This window comes from Cyanistes caeruleus, chromosome 3 (assembly GCF_971803275.1).
Source record: "Cyanistes caeruleus chromosome 3, bCyaCae1.hap1.1, whole genome shotgun sequence".
NCBI classification, from domain to species: Eukaryota; Metazoa; Chordata; class Aves; order Passeriformes; family Paridae; genus Cyanistes; species Cyanistes caeruleus.
The window spans coordinates 73,007,239-73,019,448 of record NC_141703.1 but is presented as its reverse complement, the minus strand read 5'-3'; the positions used below and the strand labels follow the sequence as shown (position 1 = coordinate 73,019,448).

The 12,210-nt window shown below is 39.4% G+C and overlaps 1 protein-coding gene across 3 annotated transcripts in view; it reads right to left on the bottom strand.

The window, feature by feature from the left end:
* Nucleotides 1-1,181: 1,181 nt before the first annotated feature.
* EXPH5 (exophilin 5) overlaps nucleotides 1,182-12,210 on the bottom strand; it is a 37,716-nt gene continuing 26,687 nt past the window's right edge. For all 3 annotated transcript variants that reach the window (XM_086881924.1, XM_086881925.1, XM_023920031.2), the window contains 2 exons: nucleotides 10,717-10,843; nucleotides 1,182-9,108 (listed from right to left, as the gene is read on the bottom strand). In XM_086881924.1, the coding sequence (XP_086738050.1) occupies nucleotides 3,794-9,108; nucleotides 10,717-10,843 (5,442 nt within the window). In that variant the 3' untranslated portion in view covers nucleotides 1,182-3,793. The remainder of the gene's footprint in view (nucleotides 9,109-10,716; nucleotides 10,844-12,210) is intronic.

The following is a 12,210-nucleotide window of genomic DNA, read 5'->3' as shown; positions in this document are numbered from 1 at the left end:
CATCTAAATCCTGCATCCAGCCTTGCACTCCCCAGAACAAGACATCAATAAACTGGATCAAATCCAGGGGAAGCCACTGAGATGGCAGAGCTGGAGCACCGGCCCTCTGAGGAGAAACTGGGGCAGCTGGACTTGTTAAGCCTGTTAAGAGATACCTTCAATAAGGTATCTGGAGCTCACAGAAGCCCCCAGGAAGATGATGAGATGGTGCAGGACAGAAGGATGAAAGACAACTGGCATGAATTGGAAGACGAGATGGTCACCCTGTAACACCTCCATGTTTTAGGCTGAGGCACAGGTTGTCCAGAAAGACTGTCCAGTCTTGCATCTTCAGAGATTTTCAAGCCTCAACTGGATGAAGACTTAAGAAGGTGGCCCTGACCTCGAAGCCATTCTGCTGTGAGCAGGAGGCTGGACCAGAGACCTTCTGAAGTCACATCAACCCTGACTTATCCTTTGATGAATCCATGAAATTTCTGTCCCTTCTTTCAAATGTCATCAAGATGGTGGAATGCCCAAAGATCATCTGGGTACATGCACGACCTATTGGGTGGACAGAAGTCTAGACAGAAAAACCACCTTAGTTCATAAGCCATATTTCCTTCTGAAGGCAGGATGAAGGACTCTGCATCACTGAGCTCAGGTACCACAAATACTGGCTGTAGTAATTAAGGCTGAAAGACTATGATGAGTCTCACACTATGACATGGCACGTGGCAGCCAGGTTTCACTCAGGCCTAATTGCAGCTGAAGGGATTTTCACGTGGAGCTCATCACCTTGTAAAAATACTCATCAAACACTACCCTGGGCCCCTACACGGAGTATAGGCACCTCAAGGCAAGTTATAGGCATACGGCTCCCTAAGGGTTTATTATGTCTACTGTAAAGATTCTACCATGGATGGAGAATTATTTGTGTGCTGGAGACTCATCGGCTGGCAGGACAAGAGAAGGCAGCACATCCTGCCTGTGCAGGAGGCAGGCCTGAGCCTGGCAGCTGATGTGACTGCTGGCTACAGCTACAAGATGGACCAAAGCTGCCTGCCCTGCTCAATCCATGGCTTTGTTGGCCATCAGCAGCCTGATGATCTTGGCAACCATATTAAGATGCTGGATTTTTGGGTTTTTTTTATAGTCTACTGCATTCACAGCATGTGAAAAACAAATACAGTACCAATACATTTTTTAATGTAAATGCAGAATTTATTTCAAACAAGTAGTTTTAAATGTGAAAATCCTGTAAATTACCAATATTTATAGAATATATTTTTGCCAAAGAAAATCTTGGAAGAGTGGAAGTGTCAAAATTTGGCTCTGCTAAACTGAATGGAACTGATATTCAAAAGATATTTCTCCCTGTGCTTTCATGCAATTGACTGTTAGAATACTACTATTCAGTGTAAATTTTAGTTTACAGATCCTCAACAGGCTGCAGTCTTCCACAACTGATTTACAATCAGAAGCAGTTTTTACTTGCTTACATTAAATCAAGCCACCTGATTTTGTCATACACAGCATAGCAAATGAAAAAAAACTTACACCTGGAAGGTGAGCACTTAATCCAACTACTGTTGAATGGATAGAAACTATTTACAAATAAAAATGCTCTAAACTATTCTATGTCTAGTCAAGAAAAACTGTATGACCATTTACTTCCTTTTTCCACATTTCTTTTATTGTTCTTTACCTTATGTAGGCTGGTATCCCAAATTTTTGGATTAATTTATTTTGCAGAAATGTACAACAGCAGAAACTCAGCACAGATACTCAGCTGGTTTTGTCTTACTCTACAGAATCCTGTACACACAGAGAATAGAAACATTTACAGAAAAACATAATTTCTTCTTTGAATACCACATTTTACAAGACTGCAATTATACAGTAGTCATTTCCTTCCAGCATTGCCTATGTTCTTTTATCCTTGTGAAACAGGCATGTTGTAGAGATCAATTCTGACTATAAATATACAGTTTAAGTTAAGTCTTTCTATGTACAACAAAAGACAAATTACCCCAGAGAAAAGCAATAATAATTATATATCAGTACAGATTTAAACTACAGACCCACTTCTTTAACGAAGCTTACAGTGTGAAAAAATAAGGATACCTCTTACCTACTGTAATATTTTCATCTTTTAGATTCTTGTGGAGTAATCAGTGATACAAGCATTGCTTGTTTCGTGTAAAATATGTTATTTTCAAATGCCGGTATACTGTCCTTCAAGTTAGAAAAATATAATTATGTCCTACAGAAATTTTATTGGATTAAAAAGCATATAAAAATATGGACCATCATTTCAGACCATATATGAAATCAGAAATAAAGTAGAAGAAAATGTAAAATTAATTTAAAATGCACCTTCTGGCTCAGTGAGCCAGATTCCGATTTTTCATAAAAAGAGAACAAAGCTCAGTTAGAAATTTAATGGCCAGGGACAAGTTTTGGCTACTGAGTAATAATACTACATTATTTTTGTGGCTGAAGAAAAGCCAATGGAAAATATTTACACACATTCAGTTTAGAGGACAAAGAGTGCTGTGGTCACAGCAGGAACAGTTGAAAAATACCAAAAAGGGATAGTAATTTAACAAAGGGCAAAGAGACTTTCTTACTGGTTTTATTTACTCTGCAAGTAAAAAACTCCCAGTCTGTATGGTGCAGTGGTGCTAGAGCCAAGTTCCCTCTCAGGATGCCCCAGGTGCTGCTGCCCTGAAGGAGTCCAGTGGCCACAGGTGCCTCATCCTGAGACCAGCCAAGAAGAGGCAGCTGCAGAACTCTGGGATCTCACAAATTGTTTTGGTTATCTTCTCACTACTAGGACAACTAAAGGTTTAACCTGTGAGGTTAATACAGGAAATTAACAGGCTAAACTTTTTTATATTTTGAATTGTTAAAAGTGTCTGACTTTTAATCCAAATTAACTTGTTTCTAAGTCAAAGGCAGAAATCTGGCCAATCATGTCAACTGAAACCAAAGATGTGCTGGTTATGAATCTTCCATGTCTGGAAAGCAGATTTCCATGCCCAGTTGTCTTTCTTTTGGTCAGTTTCTCGGTGCTGTGCCCTGTGTTGAGCTTTTTCTCCCACACTAGGGGTACTTCTGCAACTCACATTGCTCACTGCTCTTGCAATGCTGAAAAGTCCCGGTATGGAATCTGCCTCAACAGCACAGCAGAACAAATGCCACCAGGGATATTGCTGCTATGCTTCCCAGGAATGCAGAAAAAGAACATTCATACATACTTTACAAATCTGTAAAGATTTAAGAGGTTTCATTTTGTGAGGATATTTGTTCAATGGGAAGGATTAGCATTATCATGCTTGATAATGAGGAAGATTGTGCCCTGGTTTAGGAGAAACAGCAAATTATCAGCAAAGTAACTTCTTGGTTTTCTGTTAAGTTCTGTAAGAAAAAGCAGCTCAAGCTAGAATTTAGCCATTCCAGCACTGCGTAGCTGGCAGGAACCTAACCACTGCTTGCTGACTCAGAGGAAAGCCATCCCTGGACTTACACTGCCCAAAGCTCCACAGCTGTTTACCTTCTATTATATGGGGAAGGGATTTTTTTAACATTGTTTTTCCCTGCTGAGAGAAACAGGAAAGGTGAAGCCACACATTTAATACAAAAGTCAAATGCTCAGCTAATATAACATACTAACTCCCTTGAAACTAAGGAAGCTGCACCAATTCATAGCAGCATAAATTCTTATTTATGGGCCCAGCGTATTTGACATGTTTTTGCCTGCCCAGAAACTACCACACTACTACTGTGCCATCTTAGTACCACAGTCCCTTCATAGCTCTGATTCTTTGTCTATCTCATCTAGGTAATATTCATCATCGGTGGTGGTATCACTGTCCGAGTCCGAGTAAGCGGCTGGGTCTTCCACGTAGGTATCAGTCAGCTCTCGGGGGGATGAAGCAGCTGATGACATTTTGCTCCCAGCAGAACTCGAGCTCAGAAGCTCAGCCCTGTTTATAGAAGAGCTCTCTGTATCTCTGAAAGCACCAGGGTTATTAAGAAGACATGGTCTCCATAATCGCCCTTCTGTGAGTGACCTCTTGATATTTTCCAGGAAAGCCAGTTGTTGCTCTTTGCCAAATATACCAAATTCCACAGACGGATACATTAAATTTCTAGTGCTGTAACATTTTTCATCGTCTGATGCCCAGTTTTCATTCTCATCACAAGACAACAGCTCTGAGTAAGATTTAAATCTCTTCCCGTGTATGCCATCTTTGGGTAGAATATTGCTTCCTGAGGCAGAGGTCTCAAGGGAATCCTGGGCACAAACGCCCTCAGAGAGGTGACGCTCGCGCTGGCTTTTCACGTGGCTCTTGCGTAACTGATAGCTATTGAGGTTAGCGTTTTCTAAGCTGGTAGGCTGAGAGGTATTTTGACGCTGACCAAGCACTCTCTGGGAAGTCAAGTTTTGCTCTGGACATGTGTCTGCCTGCAGGCAGCTGTTTATATAGGTGTTGGAGTTTTTGTCAGTCAAAAGCGGCGAGGGAGGAGCGCAGACATGACTGCTAGCTCTTCCTTTCTCTTCATCCAGTGGGTATGAGGTAGTAGCACTGGGAGAGATAGGCTGGCTTTTGCTTTCTAACCCGAGATCAAGTGTTTGGGAATTCTTATTTCTTGCGGTTACTGCTTTATCTGGAAACAAGGTTGTGAGTCTTGGCCTATTTTCCACTTTCACTGCAGTCTTTTGAGGACTGATGGCTTCCCTCTGGGTGTATGAACTTGTAAAAGGCCTCCTTTTGGTGTTAACAAGCAAAGAAGGATCATTCTGATTTCCAGGCTTCTTATTATCAGCTGTTCTTGGTCTTGGAGTATTCTTGTCAGAGTTCAGACTGTGATTCTGATTTTCATTGTCCAACTCCAGGAATGACTGTTGGGAATCCATTGAAATCAACGAGTCAAGGGACATGTTGACCTCTAAAGAAGTAGCACTTCCATCATTCTGTGAAAAAATGTTACTTATGTGTGGTTTGGGGGGTAAATTTTTACTTGAAAATTTACGACTTGTTTTGTAAACAGCTGCCAATTTATTTTTAATTGAAGGTCTGTTTTTCCTTTTCTCTATATCTTTGACTTTGTCTCTTGTGCAGTCAGAGAGAAGCTTGTTTTCCTCTTCTGGACTCTGTGTTATGTTCTGATCTTGTGTAACCCTGGGGACTTTATCTTTAATGTTCAGGTTGCCCTCACTATGCCTCTCTGATTCCTGAAAACCACTGTAAACTTTACCTATATGAGAACTCGGTGAGTTTTGCTCTTTTTTAATTTTTGAATTCTTTACTTCGTCTGTATCTGTGCTAGCCACTTTGTCTAGCTGAAGTAATGGACTGGCACTGGATGCTGTGCTTACCTGAGATGCTTTGCTTGGAGACTCTGGAAGCACTTTGCTACTAAAGTTTAAACCATTCTCTTTTTTTCTTGAACTGTCAGCCCTTAATTGCAGTCCACTAAATTTATTATTACACAGAGGGGTGGTTCGGTGTAGGACACCTGCTCTCTGTTTAACTTGGGCACTATCCCTGTACACATCTTCCATGGGAGTAAGTGGCACATCAGCATGCTCTGCGTTACCACTCCTTCCAAGGGAACTCTTCTCTCTGGAGCGGAGGAATAAACTGTTCAGATTTTTCTTGTTCACTCTTGGGGGCTGAGAGCAATTTTCAGAGCTTCCCTTCTGTACTGTATTTTTATTTGTTGAATTAGAATATAAAGGATTCTCTAAATGTCTGCCTGGCTTGGGAGGGGTTGATAAAGTGGACATTAGTGGTGTGGTTCTTTGTAAAATTTCCTTCTTTTCTTTTATATGTATTTCTGCCTTTTGGCTGCTTGAAGCATCAGAAATGGCCTTACCTGACTTAGCCACTACTGCCATAGATTGTGGGCCACCAAAAGAAATTTCTTTTGTTGCCACATCAGAAAGGACATTTTCTGCTAATGAAAGATGTGCTGAATTATCTTTCGTGTTAGGTACCACACTCACCGACTTCTCAGAGCTAGGGGATAAGTGAGAATTCTCTTCTTCACTATCAGCAGCAGTTCTTAGATTCTGAGGTGTGACCAGAACTGAAGATACTTGGTCAGAAGAATATGAAGGCACCTCTTTTTCTGAAGTAGTAGGGAAAAAAACATTTTCTAAACTCACATGACCTTCATTTTTCTTGTTTTGTATTCTTGGTGACTGAGCATTTTCTTTGGGACAAGGTAAATCTGCATCCTCTGAATTATCTCTAAAGAGGCTACAAAATGTTTTTGAATGTCTCCGTGGTAGTGTGTAATAAATTGAAACTAGTTCATGATACTTGACATGATCTTCATCAACACAAACTGTAAATGTGCTTGTGGTTTTATATTTCTGCAAAAAATTTCCCCCCTCCTTATAATCTGGAAACACAGAGGATTCTCTTCTACTTAGATGTTTACATCTGTCTGTCAAATCAACTGATGTACTACTACTTACTGAATCATTAATATGTTTGGTTAAAGGACTGCAGTAATCTTTGTCACTTGTGGCAGCATTTAATGATGCTGATGTTAAAAAGGAACATTTTGGATCTAAACAAGACACATCTCTTTGATTAGAATAAGAGGTGTCAGCTCTGTGCAGAGCTTCAGACCTTAAACAATCGTATGTTGTTCTACTTTCTCTAGGTAAAGAGATGGGCGTCTCTGACATAATACTACCAGCAATGCTAGCTGATTTTCTAGGCAAAGTGTAATAAATAACAAGGGGGTCAGAAGACTTGGAGCTGTTTCTGCCAGGGGAGCCAGTAATGCTGCAGCTACTGGTATGTCTCGGTGAGCTGTCTTGCTTGTGAAACCTTCTGATACAAGGTGAAGTACTCCTCATTTTTTCCGTTCCTTTTTCAAGGCAAAAATAACTTAAACTATTTTCAGAGGTATTGGGGTCTCCATCAAAGCTATGCATATAAATATTTTCAGAATATCCATTTTGTGGAGAACTAGTAGTGAATTTTCCATTACAGTCCTTAGTAACTAAAGTGCTTGCATTTTGCAGTGTTTTCTGTGAAATCTCTTTGCTAACACCTGTTCTACTCACTTCAGCTGTTTTCCCCCCTTCTGCTTGAGATTCAGTAGCAGTGCAATTTACTGAAGAGCTAGTTCGTGTTCCTAAGCATTTAGCATTGTCTTTATGAGAAAGGGCTTGTGGAGAGTTTTGTGAGAAACTAGATGAGCACTCAGGAGGACAGGACAACAGGCCTTGACAGTTTGCTAATTTTTCAGTTGATAGAGCAGAAGTAACATTCAGCAGTGAGGAATGTCTCTTTGAAGTAGCTTTGTTAAGGGCTTCTACACTCCAATTATCCTGTTTGATACTCTCTCTTTGTGCTGCATAATGCAGATTATGTTCCCATTCTTTCTGACTTGGAAGAAAAGGTTCCTTCCTGCTCCCATCAGCTGGCAAAATACAGGGAGGCTGACTGAACACACTGCTGGGTGGGCAATCATTTTCCTTCATTTCTACATTTCTTTTATCACTATTTGATGTAAAAATTTTTGTAGCATCTCCTCTGGCAGTAGCTTGGGTTTGTCTCTTTGATGTCACTGTGTTAAGGAGAGATACATCTCTTTGCCACATGGCAGAAGCAGGGCTGTTAGAGGTAAAATTCCGTGCATTGATGTAGCTTGTATCTGCTTGTTGAGGAGCTGACTGTAACAGCGTGTCTTCATCTGGCTGTTTCACACCTTCACCCTTTTCCAGGTGTGTAAAGTCTGCCTTAGTACTCCTTCGGGTAACAACTACTGAATTCCTGTTCAGTCCTGTATGTTTTGGTTGGTCCTTTGAATTGGGAAAGACTGACTCATCAGTTCTGATACCAGATGAAGAAACAGAAGAGTTAGAACTCAGCCAAGGCTGACAGCCCTCAGTGAATTCTGAAAAATTTCTATTTGGACTTCTTGTCATCCTTTTGATACTTGTATTTTCTGGAGAGTACACATGAAAATTGTTCTGCAGGCGCTGTGAACCAAACTTGGCATTCTTTGTATGTGTCCACTGGTGGTCATTTAAATTAGCCATAAACACTTCAAAGCTGGCATCGGGGGAAATAAACACTTCATCACTGTAACACTGAGGAATATCAGCCCAAGAAGGATAGCTGTCTTTTCTTCCATAAGAATTTTTTTGGTTTGCATACAACTTGCCATGAGAAGAGGTATCTCTATAGTAGGATCTAGAGAGATTATTTTCTGATTTGTATAAAGGATAGTTTTCCCAGTTATCAAAAGGCAACGGAGAAGGAGCTTCGTCAGGGCAACTAACTCTACTAAAACAATTACTGCTTGAAATAGATCTTCTGTAGTGGTGTTTTGAGTGGTAACTTGGGTATTTCTTAGTTTCTTGCAAAGAGCTGGGATATCTACCATGGTCTGTAGCATGAAACTCCATCAATGATTGAGTTCTAAACATTGTTTCTGGAGTTTGTTCTGAAGAGTCTGGTGTGTTGTTCCAAACAATGGAAGACAGAGGAATTCTCTTTGGGTTCTGTCGACCAAGCCTGGGTACAAAACCACTCTTGCTCTCCCTTGCCAATGGATGTTGTAAACTAGATGCTGATAGTTGATCAGAAGATACCAATGATGGACATCTCCGAAGGGAACACACGGAGTAACTTCTGCCAGCTGCATCCCTGTTCATACAACCCTTGTGCCTAAATCCACTATTCTGTGTTACAGAAGGGGGATATAAGCTCCCTTCTGAAGAGCGTCCGAAAGAAACCGCAGACAGCCTCCTGCGGTGCAGACGAGGATTTCCGTCGACTGCATCTCCATAACTGCAGTCTTCTTGAAAGGCTGTTTGGTGCCAGTTTATATATGCACTGTGTAACTTCCTTGGTCTGATGAATATCTTGTGTTCATCTTTGGCCCTTAGTGTTCTCAGTCCATCTGGGAAAAATGTGCTAGGCATGTCCCTCCAGTCATTTCTCTGTTGCCCTCTACTAGCAGTCTGCCTCTTTGAAATAGGGAATGCACTGCTACTTTGGACATTTGATGCACTGCTAGTAGAAACTGTTCCTTCCAAAGGGTCTTGGGTTTGTTCCTGGGCCAGCTGATCATCCAGATCACTTAGAACTGCACAGGGAAAAACAAAAAAGATACTTGGTTTTGTTTTCTTTAATAATCTTCTGACTGCTTATGTTAAAAAGTTTCATGTACTACATTAATAAACAGAACTAGCTTTAAAAGGAGTCAGCTTCTCAGCATTCAAAACCCTTCCCAAACCACACATTCTTCCTCCATAGGACCTTTCAGCAGTAACCCATTATGACTACAAGAAAAAAAATGCTCTCCTCCATGACTGCTCTTTATGTAAATGTTAGTCTTTATGCTATTTAAAAGAAGAACAAAACAATTTGAAGTATGAGTTCTCACTCACACATTGTATACGTGTGTGTGTGTGCATGCATGAACGTTCCACATATAATCTGTAAGCAAAAAAATCCCTGAAAAGCATTCACTAGACAAACATGGACTTTCTGTGTGTTCACAAAGCAGAGTTATGATGTAACTATAAGAAAACAGAATCCTGCAAACCATCAAACAAGCATATTCAACATTCTGCCATGTCTACTGTTTGTTTCATTCATAAAAGAAGTTCTCTTCTGAATTATATGAGCACTGAAAATGGCATTTTCTGGATAAGAAAGGGTAATTAAATAGTTAGGAAGCTGTGATTCAGTCTAGCAACAAATATGTATTTATATAAATATATCTAGGCAACCTTATGAACTAGAATTAAACACTATATAGCTTAATTAACCAAGATAGTCAGAAGACTGACAGCAATGTATTAAAACTGTATATAAAAATATATAAAATATATATAAAAATGTATTGTCAAAACCAATTATGCCTTTGCTAATTGTATTCTGCTATTTTGAAAATACCACAGATAATATACAATGGATATGATTGTTTTGTTACAGAATTTCCTAATCCACTTAAATACATAAGACTGAGTGATCAGTCATTGCTGACCAGCGTTAACACTACAAAAGCATTAAGAAAGCATTGATAAGTATGTATGGTTGGAATGAAATGTGACCCAAAGGTACTAAAATTCTCCATTCTTCCTAAGTTTCTCTTCATCACACAAAAGAGAAGATTCCTGAGAAACTCAGCTTAGAACAAGAAAAAAGATGAGTTGTTTCTGAGTCTTCCATTGGGAGGACATGAGTCAAGCTAAAACTCTTGCAAGCTGCAACTCTTGACTGGGGGTATAAAAAGGCTCCCAGAAAGCTAACTGGATGTCATAATGCCTCTTGCTTCTGTGGTTTGTGGCTTTACAGTTTATAAAACCAGGCCAAATAATTCATCATTACCAAAATTATGCATGCAGGAAACTGGGATAGAATTCTCACATAACCATATGTCTGCATCTAAAGGGTGCTGTACAGGCTCCTGGCAGAAACAGCAGAGAGAACTGTGCACAGTTTCCTGGGATTCTTCTGAACTGTATCAGTGTGAGATGAAATGCGTTCTGAGAGTGATCACTGACATCTCCTGAAGTCAGTGTTGGAGCAGACATTCTGCTGTCAGACAAAGATAACAAAAAGTAGCCACTCTGCTAGAAATGAGCTATGTTTTACAGCCTGTGCTTTTGCAAAAAATTCTCTCAAACCACAGTTGTTTCTGGTAACAATTCTATCAAACAAAACCAAAATAAGGACACACACTTACCACTGAAAATCTCCTTCTCTAGCTGTTCATTCCATTCCAGTGTACTTTTCTCCATTGTTTCATTTTGGTTTGTATCAAAAGAATGAGCACTTGTTTCAGCTGACATTGAGGAATTACACATTTCAGCCTATTAACAAAAAAAATTTTAAGGTAACCTTGTTTCAGTTCTACACGTGGGTTCAAATCACATTTCACATGTCACATCACAAATTGTGTCACAAGTCCCAGAGGTGAGCTAACTCTTTCAGTCCATTAAATAACGTATTATTAAAATACACAACTGAGGTTGTAAAATTGCATGCATTTTATAGACTTCTACACATATAATAAGGAGAATTACTCATCTTGCCCTCATCCTGTAGCATGTTTTGGATAAGGGCATGGTTTACTCATTTTATCCAAATGTATCCTCATTGCATTGTATCTCTCAGTTTAGTTTTCCACAATCACTTCTTCCTTGACCAGTGTATTTTAAAATTCACACACTGGCCTCCCAACAGAGATTTAATAATTTTACACTACAGTCCACTTGCTTATTGCAAGACAGCGCTTAGGGGTAAAAGTGGGGAAAATGTCATCCTATTCCCCATCTGTGTTTGGATTACATGTTAAACTGAGAGGCTCTATCCCACCCATATTTCTCTCAGCTCACAGTCTCAGATGGTGGAAGTGCAGACAACTGTTTAACTGCTAAATTATTTTAGCTGAAACTCTTCCTCCTTTTTTCAAAAAAACCTACCCTACTACTTTTTTGTTTGCCATATTCATAATATTTTACTTGTCTAGTTATAATATAGCTTTATATAATATGTTTATATAACAGACAGGATTCTCTGATAAGATCTTTGCTCAGTCATACATTAATATAGATTATCCCTTTGTTTTTGAAATATGAGAGAAGGGAGGTGGCCAGTTTACATCCTCTGTACCTTTGATTATACAGTGTATACCTTCTTAGTCCCCTCTGTGGTTATACCACCCAATTGAAGATGAGGAAAACCATGTTAGTAAAACAGAGTAATAAGGTAATTAAGATAGAAAATATAATCCTTGGAAGAAATTCTGATATTTCAACAGCATGCACTTAAATTACATCAGAAATAAATCTGTTATTTTATCCTTAAAATGAGCATGTGCTTATAAAATGGAACATACATCCATCAAAAAAACAGAAAAAAATTTCTACTTCAAAATTTACATTTATGTGGTAACTCTGTGCATGGAAATGTTGCACAAACGGTTCTAGCTTACTGCCTGCCCAAGCCAGCTACTCTTTTTCATCCTTGTACAAATGAAATGAAACAAAGTAAATACACTAGATTATTGTTTAGTGTGTGTTTTGATCTATTTACAGGTTGTTTACAGTTGCCAAAATATGTGAAGGTCTTGACCTAGGAAAAGATCCATGCAATGATTCTGTCATTATGAGAGAAATGAAATCTGGCCGAGCTAGATGTAGGGCCTAGCTAGGAAAGCTTTGGACTTTAACAGACA